This window comes from Poecilia formosa, unplaced genomic scaffold (genome assembly GCF_000485575.1).
Source record: "Poecilia formosa unplaced genomic scaffold, Poecilia_formosa-5.1.2 Scaffold322, whole genome shotgun sequence".
NCBI lineage: Eukaryota > Metazoa > Chordata > Actinopteri > Cyprinodontiformes > Poeciliidae > Poecilia > Poecilia formosa.
The window spans coordinates 402,805-427,912 of record NW_006800261.1 but is presented as its reverse complement, the minus strand read 5'-3'; the positions used below and the strand labels follow the sequence as shown (position 1 = coordinate 427,912).

The window sequence follows — 25,108 nt, the reverse complement described above, 5'->3', positions numbered from 1 at the left end:
TCAGAAGCAGCAGCTGGTGAATCCAGAGAGGCAGCAGAGGCAGCTAAGAAACTAACCGGGTTAAAGCAGAAAACTAACTGGGTTAAAGCAGAAAACTAACCGGGTTAAAGCAGAAAACTAACCTGGTTAAAGTAGAAAACTAACCGGGTTAAAGCAGAAAACTAACAGGGTTAAAGCAGATAACTGCCATGTTTCTATATCCGTCCATCCTTACATGCATGTATGTTATATCTCCTATATTTCTCCTGCTGGAAGAAAAAGGCTTTTAAAAGTAAAATCTGCCCAGTTTGTATTTTCATCCTTGTAGCTGAGATTCTGCTGAGAACTGCTGATAAAGTTGTTCTCTGTGGGGAAGCAGCGCTTGTTAACTTATCCACAAACTCTCTGGTTTATAACAAGCCAACGTTTTTCTCCGACCCCACCATCTGCTGCAAGGGCGAAAAGCAGCCATTTAAAAAGTGGTTCCACTTGGTTCTGGAAGCTTATTAATCTGTTGTTTTTTGGAAACAAGCCTTAGAGACCGACATATTCAGTTCTGCTTGTAGTATTTGGTGTAAATTTCTAAAAGTTGCTGATTGAAATGATTAGGTCCTCTTCTCGGCATCCGGTCGGGTTCTGGAGAATCCTGTTTTTTTTACATCTCAGGCCCCTATTTTACAGATATTTTGTATATTTTGGTGAGAAAAACAGATTAAAATCTGAAAAGTCTGATCAACTCTAGATTAGGAACTATGATGCTGAAGAACATTATGACAGAGAGGAAACGGCTGCAGTTCTTTTGTTGGAGCTGTTAGCCTGGCACTGCCTTAGCCATGCTGGGGCTCTTCTTCTTCTTAGTTTTAATGGTGATGTTAGCGCCACCAGCTGGCACAACAATGTTATTGCAGCATTTATTTGTCTGTTTAAAAAGTGTGCATCTATCATCCATCCATTCATACGTACATAATAAAATACAACTTTTCAGGTTTCCAATTCAGATTGTATAGAAAACGTTTAAAATTCATGTAATTAATGTAATCAGATTACATGACCCATTTAAATGATCTTGTTAAATGCTATCAAAGTGATTTACTTCAGTAAAATACTTGAGACATGTGAAATCTTTCTAGTTACAGTTGTCTTAATTTAGTGGTGGCAGGATTTAAGGATTTTCTGCCTCTGAGGTAAAAATAGAGATAAAATGCAAATGGAAAAGTTGTTTCATTAAAGAACTCTGCAGATTTTTGGCTGCCAGGAAGAAATTAGTTTTTCTGGTTTTGCAGAAAGATGATGTTCAGGACTACATATTTATTTTAGCTCACCGTGTGTTGCATCCAAGCAACTCATTTTATCACTGAATATAGGTCAGGAATGTATTATCACTCCACACACACATTTAAATTCACCTTTTTCTGTCGGATTCCTTCACATGGGTGGCAGGTGATTGAGCCTGGGACTCCTGCAGAAAAGCTGCAGTTTGTTGGGTCCTCTGTGGAAAAGGTTCATCAGAAAGAGGCTGCAGCGGTGACTAAGAGGTTGGCACACCTAAATGAGAAAACGCAGCCTACCTGCGTGGGCACATTTATATTTACCACCTGTAACTGTCATCTGGGTCGCTTTGCATAATCTGCTGGAAATGTGAGCAACCTGGGGCTGCTTCTGTCAATTCTGCCTTTTTGTGTTACAACAGATTTTTTTCCAAAAATAAAAACAAATCCTGGTGACGCCACGTCACGCAATCTGCCTGATGATGAGTCACGTAGGTGATACGGGTGTTTTTTTTGCTATTTAAAGCAGGAGCTAAAACATTTACCCCACACAGCTGCGTCGCTCTGCGGTCCACAGTTTGACACTAATCAGGTTAAAATCCTGCCCACACAGCAACAAAGGAGAAAGCTAGTCTATTTTCAGGTTCTGCACTGCATATTCTCCTCACGTATTTGGATATTTGTCACTTTTGCTCATTCAAACAATCGAGGAAATTGGGCTTTGCGGAAGCGCAGCAGCTTTGACATTTAAAAAGGTGCAGAATGCATGCATCTTTAAATTTAAACTCCCACTTGAATGCTGATGACATTTACAACTCAGAGGAAAGAGAGAAAAGAAAGTAAAGTAGAAATTAGACGGCGTTGATTTGATGGGGAAAGATGGATGGATGCTGCAGAGCGACACTGAAAGGTGTGTGAGAGTTTGTAAAACGTCCAGGTTTAATAATTTACGCCCTCTTACTTAGCATAGAGGTCGGCCGTCCTGACCGGCCGCAGGCTCACACACAAAGCCACTTCCACAGCCCGGCAGCTGCAGAGTCTGTTTTTAACTCCTGTGAAAAATAGGAGTTCCTCTTTTCACCTTTTCACCAAAATGGAAGCTTTACTGTGAAATCTTTAACATTTAAAGTGCTTTAGATCTTAAAAACATCATGCAGTCACCAATTATGACACAAGCAATAAACAAAATCACCAGTCAAATACACATTAAACATGTTGATCCAGTTACTACTAATCAAAGGCAGCTTGGTAACACTTTATTTGAAGGGGACATGAAGGAGTCTTCATAAACGTTTGACTGTTGTCATGAAGTGTAAAGACTGAAACTTTTCATGCAGAGCTGCATGAAAAGTTTCGTTAAAGGGCCATTAACAGTGTCAACTTTGTGTTGAGTGTCATTATTTACACAATAATCCAAAGTTGACACTTTTAAGCATGTGGGTTTTAAGCCTGGGTGTAAAGGAACTCAGTGTTTCAGCTGCTTTGCAGTTTTCCCATCTCAGCCAGCCCACATCCATCAGAGCTGCTCGTTCCTTTGTGCCTGATGTTCAAATTAAACCCAGCAGCTAAACATCCAGTGTCAGGTTGGTCTGACACCAGGCCAAACTCGTCTCCTGAGATTACAAACGGGACCGGTTTAATGAGTCTCCGCTCCGAACCGCAGCTCGCCTCTCGTTTAGCTGCTGCTGAGGTGTACACTTCCTCCAGCCTGGAATGGCCTTGTAATGGTTCCCAGTCTCCACAGAGGCCTTCTCCCAGTCACACACAGCACGGCCGCTGATCTACTGTTTTCCTGCATCAAAGTTGTGCAATGAGACCCTGTTTTAAATGTGTTTCTGCTTTCCATATAAGGACTTCCTCCCTAAACTCTGCCGAGGCTTCCCTTCAGTCCTCACTCTGCCATCAGTTATCTTCTTGACAAATGACAGGCCAGACAGGTGATCCCTCTGTTCATCGGCACCTAATTCTGTTGTCTGGTCCAACTTTAATCTAGTAAATGATCTTTTCCTTCATCAGCTGCAGCCTTTCAACACTTTGAATCATAATGAGTTCTCTCTGTGAAAGCAGCGTTTTGAATTTAAATGGATGGGTCTGCTCCGCCTTTGTTTCGAGTTGCGAGTAATAAAATCAATCCCGATGCGTCGTGATTGATGTTTTTCAGTTTCAGTATCAAAATTACCCACAAAGCCTTTGATAATATCACACAGATGACAGTGATTTAATGTTTTGTGCAGCTGAACGTAGGAGACAATGGATTCACTTCACAGGGCTGTTGGCTTCGAGTCCAAATTAAACTATGCATTCCTTTTTTTCCACCATGTTCCTCCGGTCCGAATCTTACCGTTTGGATCCCCAGCAGCATCGTATGATGGTTCTGTTTTTCCACAGAGAACAAAGCTTTCTGTCGAGGTGGATGAAGTTACGAATAAGCCCAAAACTTTCAGTGAGTCTAAGCATACGTCTTAACCTGTTTAACAAATTCATAACTTGAAAATGCTCCTGTCATGATTGTGTGGTTGATGGTGGATCCAAATTCAGGAGAGAGAAGAGCTTTAATGGGGGATAAAAAGTGACAATCAAAAACCATATGGTGCACAGGGAGCCAGAGAAGAACAAAAAAACATCAGGAAACAAACAACAACACAAGGATTTCACATGAATTCCTCTGGTTGTCTGGACACTTCTGGTTTTCTTTCCACCGGTATCTTCAGCTTTCCTGTCGAGTGACCATTATTATTTTTAAACACAATCCTTTGGTAAGCTAACTGTACCTGTCAAACTGTGAGCTCAAACGACCGTTGATTCACTAGATTGACTAAATCACACTTTAAGAGCTTCACATGAATAATTTCTCACGCTTTGCTTCTTTGCGACGGTTTTCTGTAACATCCTGTTTTTAAATGCTTCCCTCTGTGTAATGAATAAATGCTGCAAACGGTATTAGGCGTTAGAGCAGATTCCCTCGGCTCTAATTGTCCTTGGAAAGTCGTGCTCAGCTCACAGTGTAACAGAAACAATTGTCCACTAATAAGCAGACATAATAAGCCGTATTACACTGACGATTAGTTCTTGCTCTCACCTCAGTCAAGGACGATCAAGATACTCTGCAAAGTTTCTAAAGATGAATGCAATAAAAACATCCCTCTAATACTTGCAGTTCATTCCTTTAAACATTCCTTTACTGCCTGAAATTAAATACAAAATGCACCAAAAGGTTTTCTCAAATTTTTCTCCATGTCATCTGGTGACTATTGCAGACCAAACTGTTCATATCAATTATTGAATGAATGAAATGCAAAATAGGATTAAATGAAATGTTGTGAATTTATTTTCTCATCTGTACCTGATGTGGTTTAATTGTGTAATTGTAACTAATGTAAAATATGGGTGTATGGAGCTAAATTGGGGCCAAAAGTTTTGTTCAAAAGAGAAACTGAAAAACAAGATTTCAAGCTGAAAAATTATTTTGAAGCTGAAAGAAATGTTTTGAAACTAAACAAAGGATGTGACACTGAAAAAAAATATTCAAAACTACTTTCAAATTTGAGGGTTTTTTTCTCTAATTTTTTTTTGTCTTTTGAATAAATTTTAAGGTCCCAATTTTTTTTCTGTTTCAAAATTTCTTTAAATTTCAAAGTAATTTTTCAGTTTAAATTTTTTATTTATTTATTTTTTTTCAGTTTCAGATTTTTTGTTGAACAAACTTTCTGGCCCCAATTTAGCTCCGTACAGGTGTGTTCCCGTTTATTAAATTTTCAAATTTTCAGGCCAAATATGTTAGAAAAACCCACAGGCAGTTTGTTTTCACATGACCGTAGTTTAAGCAATTTTCTATCTTTGTTCTGAACATTTAAACATCTGCTGTCCATTTTGTCTCAAATCTTATCTATAATTTCCTCCTGGATAAACGGATGATTATTACAGATTTATGGCTCCATCTTCATGTCCAAAAATACGAAATCTGGACAAATAAACAAGTTCATGGTATGTTAAATAAGACCTTGGTGTTCCAGCTGCAGTGAGGCATGACATTAATCTCATAACTGATTTAATTCTCTGTTTCATCAGGAGCTGGAGCAGCAGTTTGAGAAGGAGCGCCTCTCTCTGGAGGAGCAGAAGACGCTCCTCAGTCAGCAGCTGGACGAGATGAGGGAGGAGCTGACGTCCAAACTCAGAGCCGCCAACGAGGAGGTGAGGCTTCTCCCCACATCTGGATGTCTGACATCTGCAATCCTCTCTGCAGCCAATAGAAATACTGACAGCACAACGTCAGAGCCTACACTTTCTGGAGTGAAAGCGGTAACAGATGGAGCATAACTCAGATAATTAATATAAAATAGTTTGTTTTGTCAACCAATGTGCTTAAAACGAAGCTCAAGAATTTAATAAAAGGTCATATTTTTCTTGCATTTAGAAAATAGAAATAATTTTGGTAATCAAGAAACATTTAATCTGATTTAACGTCAAACGCTAAAAAACGTATCCATGTCCTTGAAAATGTTTGGTTTTAATTTAGCTGTTTTCAAGGTTTGGAAATGCTTGATATTAAAACTGCACAGTTTTGTGATGAATTGTTATCTAAATTTGGAAAATGGTATTTCCTGTTAAACCAGATATTTACATTTGCCTAATAAAAATACACTTTTTTCAGTTTGAATTTAAATCAGACCAAATGTTTATTATTTTAGCTCAGTTAGAATTACCAAATTATTTTAGATGTAAAAGTTAAATTTTAGTTACTGAAGAATGTAGAAAACTGACAGGACATTATTAATTATATTATGAAATGGTGAATTTAAACTGTTTTCTTTAGTTTATTTGTTTGTTTTTTATCTCCAAAGTGTGGTGCTGGAGAAGTTTGAAAACTCACCTTGAAAATGCTTGAAAAGTGCTTGAATGTATTGTGGGAAAAATTCACAAACCCTGGATCTTTATATTTACTATATATATATATTTAAATGTTCCAGCTGTAGATGCCTGAACTTTTAGAAGTCAGATGAATATTCTGCTTTTATTCCTCTAAAATCTATAAAATTGCTTTATTCTGAAGTCCTGCATCCAAACTGAGCTTCAAGGTTTTAGCTGTAAAACGCAGCAACTGAATTTTACATAAGAATCATTGTCGTCCTTTTAAATCCTCGGCTCAAAGGCCCTCATTATATTTTTTAACCTGTCACTGACCGAGTCTGAACAAAGCAATTTAAATTCACCTTGAAACGTTGTAAGAGTTTCCAGGCTGCAGCTCTGACTGACTGGAGGTGAATTTGAAAAGTCAGAACAAGTTTAGTCAAAATATGAAGCGTGTGAATGTTAAACCTCTGCATTTCCATCTGGTGGTTGGTAAAAAGATTTTAAAAACATTTTATTCCTTTTTAAAAGTATTTTCAATCCTTTTCTAGAATTATTGGAAGTTTTTAGGTAATTACTCCCTCTGATTTTGAATCCTGTGCAGATGGAAGGACTTCTGCTCTTTTTTACTTTTGGGGAGGAGTTATGATGCGTAACCACGGCAACGCTGTGTTGTTTTTACAGTTCAGAGTAGCTAGTATCATCCCGAAGGCTAAAATAATGAGCTGCTACCATCTGAACGAGTAGTTTGCTCGTTCAGATGAGCAAACTACTCATCATTTTGTGTTTTTGCTCTGCAAAAACACAAAATATTACCAAATATCGTGATCGTATCTCCTACTCCAGCATCGCTCTGCCCTGTTTCCAACCAAATAGACATTTAAATATGAGTGGCGAAAGCAAAGGAAATGGATTAACAGTACATGTTACTGTGGAATATCACCTTTGCTTCCCAGAAATCATAACTGCAACAGTCTTCAGTCAGGGACTCCATCAGATTTGATGCAAGACTGACTGCTACTGGAGATCCTTCAGCATCACCAGCCACAGGAACTCTTCAAAGACACTTGGATGACATTTAATTTCCCCTCGGAATGAGTAAAATTCCAAGGGGAAATCTAGCAAAAAATATATTTTTTGTAGCTTAGGGGAAGCATTTAGTGCTTAACTTTGCACGTCAGCAACATTTAAAAAGTTGTACATATTTTTGATAAAACGCCAGCTGACTGAACAAAGAGCTGCAGAGGCTGAGGATGGGTCCGTTCTGTTCAACCCGCCTGCAGGTGTCCCGGCTGCAGCAGGAGGTGCGGAAAGGGGAGGAGGACTTCGGGGCAGCGGAGGGCCAGATCTCCACCCTGAAGGAGGCGCAGGACAAACTGCTGGAGGAGCTGGACGCCACGCGGGCCCGACTCAGAGAGACCAGCAACCTGCTGACCGCGCTGCAGGTGACTTCTACCACACAAAGGATCAATGTTATCAATAAATTCACAACTGATCACTAAGAGGTCTGTCTGTCTGTTCCTCAGGGAGAGCTGGAAACCCAAAAACGCCAACATGAAGCCAAACTCATAACCACCAAAGAAGAAGAAAAGCATAAGATGGACAAGATGGCGCTGGAGCTGGAGCTGAAATGGACCGAGACGCTCCGGTGAGTCCGAGTGTTCGGGTCGGGTCGGGAACCGAAAACCGTCCGAGTTTCTTTTAAAAAGCTCAAATCATGCAGGAAGAAGTAAATGAGACATCAAAGCATCAACTGAGCATGCTCAGACAGATCCACAGGTAAATATGTCACCAGCCTGGAGCTGAAACGATTAATCGAATTAATCACGATTAATTGATTATTGAAATAACCGTCAACTACTTTGGTAATCGAGTAATCAGTAACTGGAGCATACAGATTCAAAAAAAGGCCAATTGCTGAAAGAACAACACAGACAGAGCAGTAATTAAGACAAAACTGTACAAAAATGTTATATTAAGATGAAAAACCACCTTTGTCCAAAACTCCTCAGCTGGCAGTTTTATCAAATAAATCTGCTACAAAGCATCTTTTATTAGCCAATTGTTAATCTGTTAATCCAGAAAATGATCAACAGATCAGCCTTTAAATGTATTGATGAGCGAAGCAGAAAAGACTGAGCTTTTCACATGTTGATGTGGGAACTTGTGTTTTTTCACGTGGTAAAAGCCGAAACTACGCGATGACTCAGCGTTTTCCACACTTTGAAGTTTCTATGCTTGGAAACCAATTTGTACTTTTGATGCTGAAGTCACTTCAGACGGTAATGAAAACCAAAATAAATGGATGAGAATAAATGTTCTGCCCCACCGGTGTCAGTATCTTTTATTTAAAGTGTCAGGAAACGTACAGAGTTTAAAGTTTCCATAAACGTTTGCTGTTGGAGAGATTTATCTCACTAAATGTTAACTAAAGAGCCAATTTAGGGTTTAATTCAAATGTTTTCCGCTTGAAGCTCCGCTGCTGAGGGAGCAACACAACTGAAAGGTGACAAAAGGGAATAAATCATCTGAAACTGCATTAATGCAGAAGAAGCAGTCGTGATGTGACATTAATGGTGAAAAGCAGCAGGACTTGCATGTTTAAAGTTTACAAAACAGTGGAAATCTGCGCCTAACTTAACTCAGATATCGATCCAACCGAAACGCTCCGGTGGCGAACGTCTTCCTCTCTTCAGATTCTGTAGAGCGAAGAACCTCTGAGCATTTTCAGTCTGAGACAAATAAAAAACAAAATCTTTTTAGGGGGGGTTTGTATCCAATTCAAAAACAAATCAAAGAAAACTCCACTTTCGCTCTTTCATTTTTTGTTTTTTGGTCGTAAATTGAAAATGGAAAGACGAATGATTCACAGATTACCAAGCGCTCTGGATCCAGAGATGCATCATCCAGTGAGGCTCGCATTTTATGGCAATAAAAAGTCATTTAAGAAACAAAAACAAAGTTGTTTTATCGCCGTGTGTATAGACCTGATGCCTTTAATTTTACATTTAATTTTTATGTGCAGCAGCTGGATAAAGTAATCACCATCCAGGGTTTATGTTTGAGCGAACAGTTAAATATTTGTTTAAATATTGTTTTATATGTTGCTGGATTCTTGCACCAACGAAGAAGAAACTGTTGATTTGATTGGTTGCATTGATCTTCAGCAGATTAAGGTCACTTTATGCATTTCTCTTCTTATAATAACTTCTAATAGCATTGAGCATTTATACGCATGAAAATAATACTAGTAAATAAAAAGTCAGCTTTTCTTTAATACGCCTTTTGTGAAATTATCAAATTTATGGGAAACTTTAAAGGTTTTTTTCTCTGTCAGATGTGAGAATTAGACTCAGATGGTCTTTTCTTTGACCCTCCATGTCTCAGAAAGTTAATTCAAACAATTCGTAGGGATTTCTCCTTCAGGAATGTCTGATATTTTGTTGGGTCTGAATTTCGGGCTGCAGGTTTTGTGTACAGTTGTTTGCAGATAAACATTGAGACTGTGAAGCTAAATGTCAGCTAATATTTAATCACCTTCTTTATCTTCTGCAGCTCAATAATCCCGTCTGCAGACATTTGACAACATCTTTGGCGATCTGTTTCTCCTCTTTGAAAGTGCTGCGACTGAAGTGTAAATATGTTTTAGATGTATAGAAATAGATGCTAAACAGTTAACATGTTGTTGAGAGAATGGACAGGGATGCGTTTCAAACAACATAACTTTTCACTAAACTGTTCACTTCTGTAAAAATGAAGAGTCTCCAAGGAATATTTGAAAAAGTATCTTTTGGTTATCGATTTTCCACGGTTTCTGTGGGTTTTCTTTGTACTTTGGTGACATTTTAATTTAATTTCATTTATTTTTTTATGTCATTGGTCCTGGTGCTTCGACTGGTCATGGGGGAAGAAACTGTCTCTCTAGCGCCAGCCAGTGACAGCGGTGCCATCTGCAAATTCCTGGAGTTTCCCTGACTGGTCAGACATTAGTACAGAGAGAAGAACAGTGGGGTGAGGAGTCAGCCCTGAGGGACGCCGGTTCTGATGGTCCAAACTTTAACTCCCTGTGTGTGGTGAACAAGTCGATCTTTCTCTTGCTCTGTGCTTTAAATAAAAAACATGACGGCCGTCTGATCTGCAGCTTCACACCTGCACGTTTTTCAGGAGATGGGTTCATTTTGTGAGATCCCGCTTTCAGTCTGACACTTTATAGCTCTGAGTGACAAAATAAATAAATAAAAGAAACGTGCTTGCCTGCTGGATACTCCATTTAACAGCTGCCATTTCAACTCCCACTCAGCTATTACATCGGCAGCGTGCAGACACACACATTCATCTCGGAGGCGAGGCGCGGAGGTGGCAGCAGCCGCGTTGAGGAGAGATGGTCACCCACTAAAAGCCGTGTTGGGGTCTAGCGGCACAGGACAATTTATTGCTGCCATTAGGGGGACATTCAGCTGTCTGGAGCACTTTTACCTTAGTAGCAAACTTCTGGGTGAGTGTTAACGTGATCGTGACGGTTATACATCCTTCTATGCAGACAGAAGACAAAAACTGATCCAAGGAAACCAATGATGCCTTTGCTCAGCTCTCTCTAGCCAAAAGGAGACTAAAGATAAAGAAGGATGTCTGATCATTCCTCTTTCTGCAGTCGTTCTAGATCAGCCCAAGTCCAGTCCTCGAGATCTGCTGTCCTGCGACTTTCAGTGTGCCTTCGCTTTAATCAAACTCCAGTTTGTCTAGAAAGTCTGGTTCAGTTGGAAGAACCAGATGGGGCCCAAACACAGTGAACTCTGGTCCACCAGCAAACATCAGTCTCTGTTCGGGTGAACTACGTTTGCGGTTCGAATGCATATGTGAATGCCTCCAAAAGCAGGAAGTGGACTACAGCACAGGGCATTCTGGGTAAATCCAACCAGAGCAAATGGTTTAGACGCTAGCAGGAGAAATGGGTTGTGTTTTTTTTTTACCAAAGACAAAAGTGAAATCTTACAACCTGTCGCTTCTCCATTTTTGTTTACATTTTGTGAAGAAGGAATTTTTTGTCGTTTTCTTCAGTTGTTCTTGGTGCAGCGCCCCTACAGGTGAGGAGGGGAACAGGATTTTCAGATGTTTGATTCGTTTGACACAGTGCAGCGTGAAAAAGAACCGCAGAGGCTGAAAATATAACGAATATTAAATTCAAGCTAATGGAAAACCTGTTCCCCTCCTCGCCTGTGGGGGCGCTGCACCAAGAACCACAGAAGAGAACAACATGAAAACCTCTGAACAAAACACTGAGCGCAACTTCCTCTTTCACAAAATGTAAACATGTTCAGGTTACAGATCATTTGGTCCTCGGTTTTTAAAGTTTTACTTTCCTCCTCTTTTAAACAAACTGTGTCTGAATTACTTTTATTTTGTTTTTACAGGCAGGAGTGCAAGAAGCTTCGCGAGGAGCTGAGGGAGGAGCACGAGGAGGAGAAGACCGCGGCTCTGGCTCAGCTGGCGCAGAGCAAGGAGCAGGAGCAGAACAGCGCCAGGGAGAGCTGGCAGCGGAAAGTGGACGACCTGCTGGAACAGGTGCGACTCCTGCATCGTGACTGACCTTCTTCCAAGTCTTCCTCATCTTATTCACAGCCTCAGAAAGCAGGAGAAACAACGGCGACTGAATGTCAGGAATTTAAAAACGCCAACAAATTCATTTCTGAAGACAGAAACAAGTGGTTTGACTAGAACTGTCACAATAAACTGTCCCATAAATCATTAACAATAAACAATAATACTGTTATTTTGAGACTATTTTCAACCAATAGTAATGCCATGGTAATAATGGAAGAAACACTCTGTAAAAGATCAATAAGCTGTAAATTCAAATTAACATTTGAAAAAGAACAAATAGTTATTTTGGATTAGACAAAATTGAGCAACTTTTCCTCTGGAAAGAATAAAATGCAACCAGAATCAGAAGCAAGAAACATCTGAGGAGGTTTTGTTTTCATTTTATTCATTTGCTAAAGATGCAAAACTCGCAGATGAAGAAAGTTGAATATAAGATTTGTGGGATACTGGTAAACTAAAGAAAATTACTGGTATGTAGAAACGTGATTGTCTGGGAGCGTTTCTGTTTTCTTAAGATATTTTGGTTTAACTGTTTGGTAATTTGTTTTTAAATGTGTGAATAATGTATTTATTCATTTACAAACAAACCTGCACTATGTAAATAAGCGTTATTAAGAATATGACAAATTCAAATAAAAATAACATTAACACTGGACTGGAAAACATTTTAAAACTCCAAAATAAATAATAATAATACAATAAATAAAATTAATTATGAAGTTTCTGCAAACAAAATGGTTTTTCTAAAAAGGTTTGGTTGAGGCCAAAGCAACAGATTCAAAACTTTTCACATCCAGTTTTTTGTTCTAAAAGAAAAAAAATAAATTATGCAAATAGAAATGATTGAGCTCGTTTTAATTTAATTTATTTGTTGCTTATTGTGGCAGGTTTTGATCTGACGAACGGATGATCCTCATCCTTTAACCTCTGGTTTTATTCTTTACATGAAATACTTGATTTTTTTAACTGAATGAATGTAATGAAAGCAGCAGAGAGAAAATCAGGAGGCTGGAAGAACAACAATAAGAGCAGCCACTGACTGACTGTCTCAGCTCTGTGTAACTCAGACGGCAGCAGACTCCTGATCGTTGCTCTGTGACATCAACGCGGCGAAGCTTCTCTGTGGTCACTGGAAGTTCGTTCCTGCGTCAGGCGACGGCGGCGCGTCGTCCTGCTGCCACTCAGGCAGCTAAACTGTATTTATCCAGTCTGATGCCAAACCGGAGCAGCTTTCATCCTCGGGATGGATGCGCTCTGACAGGCGGGAAGGCGTTTAGAAAATCTAATGACCTGCATTTTAACAGATGGAAGTGATGTCAGCGGCGCCTTGATGCAGGAGCTGATGTGACGTTTGGAAGATGAAGATCCTCAATGAAAGCTCGGCTGATCCTGAACTATGATACAGCACAGTCTTTTAAAAATAACACTTAGTACGCGCCAGTTTTTGTTATTATTTATCATTAAAGCTGCAGGATGTAACTTTGCAGTATCAGCAACAACAAAATTCTTAAAACTTCCTCAGAATGTTTTTACACTCGTTTCCGGTCGTTTTGGGCAAAAGAGTTGATGCGCGAACAAAGCGAAATAAATTCTGACATAGCGAACCGCTGGTGGGTCTGTGCCTTACCAGAGGCTGAAAAATTTAAAAGTGCAAACATGGAGAGCTGGAGGTTATTTTTAAACTTTCTGAAAAGTTGGTGGAAGAGAATCTGAGCGATAAATAACCTGGAGAAGCTCGTGTTAGCTAGCGTAGCATGCTGTGAATGATGACGCTCATCAGCTCAGTGAGCCGCTTCCTGTAGCCAATCTGTAGGATTGAACAGGGGTGTACTTACTTTTATCCCGTGACTGACGGCAAAAAGCAGAGCTTTCACCTCATGAAACCCAGTTTTGTTGTGGGTAAAAGCGTGCAACATTTTTAGAAGGAGACTTAAAAGGAAAGCTTAATGAACGCAGAGCAGCAAATTAAAAATGAATTAATTACACAGGTTAATAAAATTTAAGCATTCCCCTGTGAGCTGCTGTTTTCGTTGAGTTTAATTTCAACACAGTCATTATCGCTGCTCTGTGAAACCAAACTTAGGAACTCAACCTAAATGCACACAAACAGATTAGCGTCCTGTATGGTTAACATGAGACCTTTTGTGCTTTTAATAAACGTGACTAACTTCACGTTGCATCTGGGAGTTTCACACAAACTGTCAATGTCAATGTGTCGCAGTAAATCAATTTTCTCCCATTTTCTTTTATCTTTGCTGGATGATAAAAGTCTCGACGAGCTTCACAGAGACTTCATAATTCATTTTATTTGTTGTTTGTTTTGTACATTTAAAATATCTTCCAGTTCCAGCGTTAAATGTTCACCAGGATTAAAGTTTATTAATAATTGATCTTTTTTTTACCTAAAAATGTTCTCAAAACTACAATATTATTGTTTATCACAATAACTTCTGTTATGCAGAGTTTATTTTGCTCAAAAATAAGCTACTTCTATGTTTCTGAATGAGTTTTTCTGCCTTCACAGCTGTTTATGTTAGCAGCTTCTACAAGGTGAGGCTCATCATTAGACAAAGCTGTATTCATCGTGCTTCTGCAGTCTGTCTAGACAGACTAATCTACCGAGTCGCACGCCTTCCTTCCTACCAACAACGGATTTCAGCGGGCCTTTCGTTGCATTGCAGCTTTACTTTATTATGTTCTGCTGTGAACTCAACGTTATTAGCATAAAGCTAAAAGCTCTTCTGCTTCAAGCTTTGGGATTAAAAAATTAGTTCCTAACAAACTGATTGCCTCTTTTTCTGCTCCTATTATCCTGCAGGATGAACCGAACGTACAGCGACGAACTGAACACGTTCGGCTTAAAACCCTTTTGATCGGTTCGGTGTGTAACGTCGTCTGGTTTCTGTGCAGATATCTCTGCTGAAGCAGAGTCTGGAGATGCAGCTGTCGCAGTCGCAGTCCTCGCTGCAGCAGCTGCAGCACCAGTTCAGCCAGGAGAGGGAGCACCTTCGCATGCAGCTGGACGAGCTGCAGACGGAGCATCAGAGGCGGCAGCAGCGTCTGCAGGAAGCCCACCGCTGCGCCATGCAGGACATGGAGCACGCCAGGCAGCGCGACCTGAAGGTTGGTGAAGGGCGAAGCGCGCAAACGATACGACCTCAAACTAATCCTACCTCTGTGTGGGATTTCAAAAGAAATCGATGCTTTATTTATCATTAAGGTTCTTATTATCCACACTTATCTGCTAGCTACTACCAGAACCAGAATGCACCTTTTATCTCTAAAAAACACAAAGTCTTGTGCAAATGTCTTTGTACACTTGAAAGTAGATAAAACTAACTTACATTTCCAGCTCTGGGACAAATGAAGATCCCACTGCACTGAACCCGTCCAAAAAACCTCGAGGTTTTTCCACCAAATATTGATTTCTGATCTCTTCCTGAGTTAAAACATCAGCATTCATGTTTCTAAATGAATACCAACTTGTTTTCTTTGCATTATTTGAGCTCTGATAGCTCTGCATCTTTTATTTTGTCCATTTCTCATTTTCTACAAATAAATAAAAGATGTTGCTTGTAATTTCAGAGACATGTTGTCAGCAGTTCATAGAACAAAATAACAATGTTCATTTTACTCAAACATAAACCTATAAAAAGTAAAAAATCAGAGAAACTGATTTTTGTTTGTTTTAATTCAACAATTATTTATCGTTGCTGAAACTGGCAGATTATTTCACTGGTAGCAAGACATTTTCCCATGTTATGAGTGAAATAATCTGCCAGTAGAGCAGAGGAGGGCAGAGCAAGACTTCAGTATATTTTTACTAAAGTAAAAGTAAAGAGTTAAAAAGTTTACTAAAGTACTGATCAAATTATCATTCAATACTTAAAAGTTACATAATCTGACGGACCAAGATATAAAGTTAAGTGGAAATTTTGGTTATTTAAAGACGAAAATGACAATAATTTATATAAATAACAAAATCAGGCAAAATAAACTTTTCCAATTTAAAGCGTATTTGGTCATAATAAAATCACTCAAGTAAAAAGTACATCATGGTTAAAATACTCCTAAAACTATTTTCTTCAAAACAGTTACTCAAGTAAATGTAACTAGTTACTACCCAACTCTGCAATGGAACTAGAACTTTTCATCAAAATTAAGGAATTTTTACTTGAAACAATCTATTATTTGTTACCTGTAAGTTAGTTTTGTCTTCTTTCAAGAGAACTGAGATATTTGCACTATAAAGTAAACAAAAATACTTGGTAAGATTTTGTTTTTTTGCACAAAAAATGTATAATTTATTGTGATAAATTTCTTTTCACAATAAGAATTTTGATTTGCCATTGTCGCAATAAATCCCTCCAGTTTTCTCCACTGTTTGTTCAATAAATACCAATAAATTTGAAAATAATAGTTTAGTAGTTTAGATACAACTCACAATGCATTTCAGTAGCTCGTTTTATATATTCATCAAATGTGATTCACTGCAGGGATTTTAGTAAAACATGTTTTTTCTTCATTTTAATGCGTTTTTGTTGAGTTTTGTTGGGAGAAAAGCCAAATGAAATCCTGCATGATGTTACTATTAATACATCTGGGAGCTTTTTCTGTTGTCTTGGCCCATAAAAGAATCTTTTCCTGCAGGCTGTAGGTTGGGTTGCCTCTTTGGTTCATGACTCAGATTAGCTGGAAACGGGGTCAGGGGAACACAAACAATGCTGCAGCCGTAAGTTTTCATAAAATCATGTTGTTTGCTGCCTGCAGGCTCAGCTGTGTTATTTCAGGTCAGTGGAGTTAATGTCTGAGACGGGAAAGTGGATTTCATAATAACAGAGCCGAGCTGGGGGAAAAGTATTTAGGTTCCTAATTAATGGAGGAGGATTTTATTTCATTTTATTTTTTTGTAAATAAAAAAAATATTTAAAAAAATCCAGTGAAGCCAGTTTCCTTCAGAAGTCAGTCTTTCTGTGTAAATCTGCACTGCAAAAATACAAAATCAAGGATTTTTGTTTTGTTTCTAGTGCAAATAAATTGAAATAATACAAAACTAAGTTAATGTAACTTTTAGGAGCTTGTTTTAGAAGTTTTATGTGTTTTCCACACAGTGTCATTTTATAGTACAACCATGTTACTACCTTCAGTTATTACAAGAACACTTTATATGTCAAATATGATTTAAAATAAATGTTACTTCCTGATTTAAAGCCTTGAAATTGGACCTGTCTCTTTAAAAGTCATCACAACATGGCTCCTCTGTTAACCCTTTAACAACATTTTTACTGCTTTTCACTGAGACGCAGCTCCTATGAGGAGCTCACCAGGTGTTTGCTAATTGCTGCTGGCTAGTCTGAAGGAGCTGAGTGGGGGAGGAGCTGTGCCCTGAAGGCGGAGCTATGTCCGCCCAGGTGTTTTGCAGAGCTGAATGGTTGCCATGGAGACTAAAAACATGATCTAAAGGTTTTAAAAAAGGTGATTTTACATCTTAACTGCCCCTTTAAATCAATACTTTCTTAATATTGATGAAAAGTACAAGGTTTCTTCACATGTAACAAGACTGTTAAATAATCTGAAAGTGAAAGAAATGCCTTTTTATTGACTTATAAGCTCCTATATTTTGCTGAAAAGTTATGTCTAACTTAGTTTTGTCTTATTTTAAGTGTATTTGTTGTTTTTTTGGCATGTTTTTTTTCACAGTTTTGCACTGCTTGGCTATTTCAAAGGGTCCAAATACTTTGCAGGACAGAATTGCCACCTAACTTAAGTGCAAACCTTTTCCTTCTTTTAAAAACCGGTGAGTTTGACCGTTTTGTGTGGCGATGGAAGCAGCTCTTCAGAACCTGCCCAGCTGCTTGACATTTTAATTCAGCTCCGTCTTGTCAGTCAAGGTTAGAGCGGCAGTGACTCACTCTCTGACAGCGCTGCCTCTCCTCAGCTTAATGTGGAAATATGCACGCTCCAAAACAAAGCCCGCGCTCCTCAACGTGCCAATGAGTCGTCGCTCAGCGCTAATCCCTCCGTTTCAGTCAAGGTCGATTTGGATCAGCCATACATCTCGGTTTTAAATCCCCCTTCTCCTCTCGGATGCTGTAATTGTCTGAAAGCTGCGGGTCAGAGAACAGCGTCCTCCATGTGTTGCTGCCAACTATTTGACTATAAATTTGAATAAGGAAGAGCGATTGAGTCATGCAGCTCAGTTTTTAATATTCTTCTGTAAACTCGCTGTTCACTCTGATTTGCGGCGTTCACGGTGACAGCATGCTGGAGTTTCTCCGTTTCGTTACTTCTGATTTCTTCTTTTTTTAATGTTTCTGGATGCTGGGCAGCTGGAAGGATTTTTACTTTTACTTTTTTACTTTTGAACAGATGTTATGATTCTTAACTGTGGTAAAAAAAAAGTACTTATTGTAGGGTGAACGTTTATTTTATTTTTGATCATTAATCGATTAATTAATCAGGTTTTGCATTTACTTTTTAAGCTTTTTTATACAGTATAAGTAATACATTAAAAAGGCAAATGAACAAATACTTTAAGAAATCAAACATTTTATTGGCTGAAATGCAGCAACATAGCAGAACACAGCTTATTTAGTGAATCTGAATCAGGCAAAGCGAAAACTGACTGTGGAGTTTTGGCTAAAACACATTTACAACAAAACTGTTTTTATCTCAGCTGCAAAATGTTTATATTTTTGTAAAAATTTGGCTTAATTGCTTATTAGAATATATTGTTTTTTGGCAACTGACCTTCTTTAGAGTCTGTATAGTCCAGTTAAGGATTCGATTATTTGTGATAAATCTGATTGTTTGAGCCCTAATATTTTTTTTTATATTTTTACAACTGGGAACAGATTATGAGCATCTCAAAGCTGAAACAATACCTGAACTCTGACCCCAAATCCCAGAGGAGTTGAAAAGGAGGCTTTGATCATTTTAATAAATATGTATTTATTTATTACTTCATATATAAGGTTACAGTCTTCAGTCAGAGGCCTCTTCAGATTAGTTGTAAGACTGACTGCTACTGCAAAACGCCCACAGCTGCTGCTTTTCCGTAACAAATGTGCTCAAAACTTTGTGAATATTCTGCTAATGATGAAAAGACACTTTCTATATTGTTGTGTTTCTATTAAATAAGAAACCCAATTAAAATCACGCGTGCATAAATTTGTTCAGATGATAAGTCATTAAAAATCATCCTATTACTACTTCCTGTTTTCTTCTTTGTGGTTTCTACCAGTAGTAACATCCCGCTGTTGATCATGTAACTCGTGTGAACCAAAAAAAGTGCTTCCCTTGCACTTTTGCCAAATAAACCAATTTCAATATGGCTGAAAATTCCTGTTTCCTTGAAGCAAATTTATTTTCTAAACATCAAATTGCGCACTTATATAATCAATGGAAACACGACTCTTTGAAGATCCTAGAATGACATAAATAAATAATTTGATCAGAAGTATTCTCCTCTCTGATGGCGTTGAGAGGAAACTTTCTGCGTAACGACGAAATCATCTGAAGCATCTTCCCTCCCGCTGCAGTCTTAGTTAATAAGCAGAGAAACTGGGAGCTAAAAGCTTTACGGAGGCTTTTATATCCAGGCGGTGTTTATATTTCTGTCTGCAGCGCCGGGGAAGCAAGCAATTATCCTGAGTGGAGCCATTTGAAGGATGATTTGTGAATGTGTGTTTTATGCGTGTTAGGCTGGATGGCGGCGCCTGGCGTTATCTCTTCACAGTTCACAGGAAGTCATATCCAGGGAGTAATAAAGTAGCTCCAAATCCCTGCAACACGAGCGCGCACACGTTCACATAACCAGATTTAGTTCCCGCCGATACAAAAAGCTACAAATAGAAGCGGCGAGGAGCGGCTGGCAGTTTATCTTCCTTTGTTTCACTTCGTTTTGCCTCCGCGTCGCGCTCATGGTGATAAGTGTTCTTTTCGCAGCGCAGGTCGATTTTATTACGCCACAAAACGGAAAGTTTCCAAATAAAAACGTCTGCAAGTTCGGGAAGTTCCAGGGTGACTCGCAGCGCAAGCCAGAAGTTTGCATACAGCGGTGAAAAGTCACCTGGTCGTTCTTTTCCGTCTGAAGTGAAATCGGAGCAAAATTCAGTTTTTACCAAAATGATTCTTCAGGATGCTGCTGCTGCTAAACTGAGTTCTTCCTCTCTGATTCTCTCCATCCACTAAACGACAAGCAGCGACCAAGTCTCTTCTTTCTGGATTTCCTTCCTTCCTTCCTTCCTTCCTTCCTTCCTTCCTTCCTTCCTTCCTTCTCTTTCCCTTCTTAATTTCTTCTTTCAGTTTCCATCTAGGATTTCCTTCCTTCCTTGTCTTCTCCCTTTCTTTCTTTGCTCCTTCCTTCTTTCTTTCCTTTAGTTTGTCCATCCTTCTTTTATTTCCTTTTCCATGTGTCCTTCCATCCTTTTCTTATCTCCTTCCTTTTTGTCATTTTTGTATTCTTCCTTTATTCTTTCCTTCCTTCTTTCTTTCCTTTTTTACTTTCTTTCAGTTTTTCCATCCCTCTTTTCCTTCCTTCTTTAGTTTCAGTCCTTCTTTTTTCTCTTTACTTCCTTCCTTCCATCCTTATTTCTTCCTTCCTTCCTTAAAGTTGAGTCTGACACAATAACATAATTTACAGAAACGCTGCAGAAATGTTGTGTAATAATTAACAGCTGATAAAATCTTAATTTAATCAAAATGCTTTTATTTTGATGCTTTCATCGTCTTCTGTATCATTTTATTCTTATTTTTTATTTGTAAAATTTCTCCATGTTTTCGTGAAATCGTGTCTGATCCTTCATCTGGATCCGTTTCTCTGATCCTGGATCAGAAATAAATTCACTGCCGAGTCCCTGTGTTGCCTTCAGGGAAGCTCGGACGTTAAGTTGTGGCGCCCTCACGCATCACTTCCTGCGGCTCCAGGGGTCAGGACTCAGGTCAGCTCATGTTCCTCCATGTTGTTGATAAAAAATATCGACGGCCCATTAAAAGAAGGGAGACGGAGGAAGTGAACACAGCGGCAGCATTTCAGTCAGATGCTAATTATGGGATTCGCTGCGTTTAGCAGAGATTAATGCTCTGCCTTTAATTAAAGGGATGGAGCCGCCATTTTTACAAAAGCACCACTGATCTGTGGCGAAGACCGAAGCAGATTAGTGGGTTTTAAAACCCACTTTCTCATTTCTCCATCGCTGGTCGCTTCAGGACAATGAGGATTAGCAGGAACCTGGAAAACGCTACGCTACCGCTTTAAAAAGGCTAAAGCAGGGTGTCCAAATGGAGGCGCGGGGGCCGTTTGAGGCCCCTGGGTTGATTTTGTCCGGCCCACTACTCCAATTCAAGAAAAATCGGGGTTTGATTAATCCAACTTCTGGTTTTTGGAGATTTGTTGATTTGTTTAATTATTTCAAACAGGTTTTTAAAATCAAGAGAAAAAAATCCATACAGAACCAAGAACTTCTAGTTTCCTGTTTGGAAAGGTGTAGGAGGAAGTGAACTCTTATTTAATCACTCATCTAAATTTAGTGAAATATATTGCTTACTGACTAAATAATCATTAGTTCCTAGTAATACAATCTAATAATTTTTCCCCAATGCGCTCACTGAATTGAGTTCAGGTCAACTTTATGACATAATTATGTTTATTAAGACCAAGCCTGGATGTTTTTGTTTTCTATCCTTAATAAATGTGTATTATCTTGAATTATAGCTGGCCGACATAAAGAAAAAAAATATTTTCATACCAACTCTGATTTACATTTTGAATCCATTTTTGTTTCTTTGTTTGTTTTCTATTCGTTGTAGATGGATGGGGGGAAAACGGACCAAATTTTCACCAAAAAATTCAGAAATTCTATTGAAAATTTCCAAATGTTGAAAATTTTTGACTTTTGAAACTCGGAAACGTCCATGTTTTTTTTCTAGAAAATTTCTGGGATTAACCTCAAACTTCTTTTTTTTTTTTTAACTGGATTGCGGTTCTTTTATTTCTATCTACAGTCGCCCCCCAACTCGCCGTTGTACATCCATTTGTCATACAGGAACATTGAAAATTAAAAGTTCCAGTTTGCTGTACCCAGTGTTGGTTTTGTATTTTCTAATCGTCCGTCGTTTATTGACCTATCCAGGACATATTTTGTTTTTCTCTTTCCTTAACATGAACTTTCAAACCAAACCGTTTGGTCTTTTAGTGCATCGTCTTTTCTGGTTTTACTCACACGCTCCTTCCTCTGTGCCTCCGTCAGGAGCTGGAGGAGCGTCTGCGCCATCATCACCACGCAGAGCTGCAGTCGCTCCGGGAGGCCCACCGGCAGAGCATCGAGACGCTCAAACAGCAGTCGGAGCAGGAGCTGCAGACTCTCCGCTTCGAGCTGGAGGACGAGGGCAAAGCCATGCTGGGTGAGGGATCCACATTTCCCCTCATCGTCAGCTTTCAGCATGGAAGCTAATAAAACCGGTGGAAGTTTTATTTTACTTTTCAAAATGGACAGAAATTACACCCAGATTATTTAAATACAGGCAGACGTCGTTTGGAAAGTTTCACATTGAAGATTAACTTAAATGGGATTGTGTGGAGTAGTAAGGAGCAGTCAGTGTCTTACCCATATGAGGCAGCTGTCAGTCGTCTCAGTTTGCAGGAAATCTAGGCCTATTGCAAATAAATCAGTTCATCAAATGAAAAATTAAAACAAGTTCAGAAATTTCCATTTGCATAATTTATCATTTTTCTCTTTTTTTCTACCAAAACCTAGATGATAAAAATCTTCAGTTTGGTGCTTTGGTCTCAACTAGATACTTTTTTTAAAGAATAATTTTGTTTACAGAGATTTCATAATTCATTTTATTTGTCGTTTCTTTAGTTTTGTTTCTTTATTTTGGATATTTAAAATGTCTTCCAGTTACAGGATTTAGCATTTGTTGATGTTTTAGAACGTTTTCTTGATTTGTTATGCCTTTACCATTATTGAAAATGGTCTTAACAGAACAATAATATCATTTATCACAATAACTTATTGTTCAGCAAAATGTATTGTAACAGGCTTAGCAACACATATTGACCACGGTGTCCATGCATCGTTAAAAAGTTTTAATTAACGCCTTAAATGTCTTAAATTAATTAAATAAGTTGTGTTAAAAAGTTTTAATAATTTTGCTAAACATTCTATTCAAATTTCCTCAAATGACGAGTTAAAGGTTTTTAAATAACTCCGATTTGTTTAGGAAAACACACTTTGGGTCGGTGTCTAAATATATTCAAACATATATGAGAAATTGGATGCCAGAGGAGTTAAAGTTGGGATAAATATATCTGAGGCGTAATAATATATGAGGACCATTCAGTTTGCAGCGCTAGCGTTAGCGCTGCGCGGCGGAGTGAGATGAATGGGCCTCCATTAACCTTCATGTCTCGGTCCTGACACTGCAGAGCTCCTTCTATCCATCTCTCTCTTCCTGCTTCTTGACATCCTTTTATTACCCTCCTTTTCTCATTATCACTTCCTCCACAAATTTTTATACTCTTCCCCACTCAGGGTTATGTGTTTTCAGACATTATTCACTACAGAGAAATACAGTCCGTCGATAGAAAAGCTGAAATCTTCTTTCTTTTGTTCTGTTTGCAATGACAGACGTTTGAAGTGAGGATTAAATCTGCTAAACGAAACAGATGCTCTTCTCTTTGTTTAGAGTTTGGCTCCTGTAAAAGTCTTTAAATTGTTTCTAGAGGATGGTGGCCATTTTTCAACATGGCCACCATTTTTTGAACCTTTAAACTTATTATTGTCACCAAATGTTACTGGTGTGCGAGTCTCACACCAGTCAGAAGGAGTTGAATATGTCACAGAGAGTCAGTTGTCTTAATGGTCAGCGTTAGCTTCTGCTAATTTTTTATGTTTAGCATTAGCTTCTATTAATTTTTTCAATCTGTTTAATGGTTTAGAATTAGCTTCCACAAATTTTTGCATCATTGGTGGATTACTTTTAGCGGCTGCTAATTTTTTATGTGTTTAGCGTTTTAGTGTTAGCCTCTGCTCATTGTTTAATGTGTTTAGAAGTTTAGCCATAGCTACCTCGAACATTTGTATGTTTGTATGTGTCTAATAACAGTTTTTTATTATCTTCTGTTAATTTTTCTCATCCGTTTTGTGGATTAGGGTTAGTTTCTGCAACTTCTTGTATGCGTTTGTGGTTCAGTGTTAGCTTCTGCTAATTTTTTTATGTGTTTAGCAGCTTAGCATTAGCTTCTTCAAATTTTTGATTGTGCTTAGCATTAGCAGAGCTAATATTTCTTTAAAACTTGTGGGATATAGTTTGACACCAGAAACATTGATTGAAGATTTTAGTCCAAAAATTAATTTTCCATGACGACCATGCTAACTATCTTGAAAAATAAAAATCAATATCAGTAAATATGTTTTCTCAGGGTCCAATCATGTATGACTTTATAGCAAAAGTATTCATCTGGGAAAAATATTGACAAATTTAGTGAAACATTTTCCTTGATGACTATCTTAAAAAATTGTGGCCATCTTGACATTTTTTCCAAAAATCAAGCTCCTGTGCCAAGTTTGTCTTTCTAGAGCTTTCTAGCAAACTCCTTCATGTTCAGCCTTTTTTCCTCTTGAGAGATAAATAGTTCCTTTGTGTTGTCGTCCTGCAGCCTCTCTGCGATCGGAGCTGAACCACATCCACGCCTCGGCCATCGAACACCTGCGGCAGACCCACCACCAGGAGTCTGCAGCTGCCAAAGCCGAGCTGGAGAAGGTCCTGGAGAACAACCAGACCCAGGTACAGCCTTCATCTCTGATCTGTTCTCAGCCACGCTTTCATTATCAGACCATCATAAATCTCGGCTTGACAGCTGCGGACTGAACTGTGTTTTAGCATTTAACTGTAATAATCAGTGTGACGTTAATGGTTTCTGCTGAAGCTGCCAGCCGCGCCGCATGATGAACGACTCTGCCGTCTCGCCTGAGTCCTCCCAAACACTTCTCCGTCTCGCTGATGGGCGGCGGCGAGATCGCGTGATTAAGGTCGGGTCTGAGGAAGCTTCCTGAAGAACTTCCTCCCAAGACAAATGAAGTGTAGATTATTTTAACGACTCAAAGTTTCCGGAAAGCTGCAAATGCATCAGGAGTCGATATTTTCAGTGTTGATCAAATCCTGACTGACATTCGTCAAAACTGCGATTCCACTGATTCTGCAATTTGACATTACAGCAATGAATTTACTTAATGGAAGTTTTTAAATTTATTACTGAAGACACGTTTTTCACATCACATGAATCACACGATTAACGACTAGATGTTACTTCTGGTGGAAACCATGAACAAGACAACAGGAAGTGGTGGGAGGAGGATGGCACAGCATGATTAATGATTTAACGCTTAAACAAACTTAGCGTTAGC

At 38.7% G+C, this 25,108-nt stretch overlaps 1 protein-coding gene across 4 annotated transcripts in view; it reads left to right on the top strand.

The window, feature by feature from the left end:
• Nucleotides 1-25,108, top strand: part of fam184ab (family with sequence similarity 184 member Ab) — a 124,926-nt gene that overhangs the window by 74,583 nt on the left and 25,235 nt on the right. For all 4 annotated transcript variants that reach the window (XM_007573266.2, XM_007573263.2, XM_007573264.2 and 1 more), the window contains exons 10-16: nucleotides 5,316-5,438; nucleotides 7,379-7,540; nucleotides 7,622-7,743; nucleotides 11,507-11,657; nucleotides 14,607-14,819; nucleotides 21,947-22,100; nucleotides 24,361-24,488. In XM_007573266.2, coding sequence (XP_007573328.1) covers nucleotides 5,316-5,438; nucleotides 7,379-7,540; nucleotides 7,622-7,743; nucleotides 11,507-11,657; nucleotides 14,607-14,819; nucleotides 21,947-22,100; nucleotides 24,361-24,488 — 1,053 coding nt within the window. The remainder of the gene's footprint in view (nucleotides 1-5,315; nucleotides 5,439-7,378; nucleotides 7,541-7,621; nucleotides 7,744-11,506; nucleotides 11,658-14,606; nucleotides 14,820-21,946; nucleotides 22,101-24,360; nucleotides 24,489-25,108) is intronic.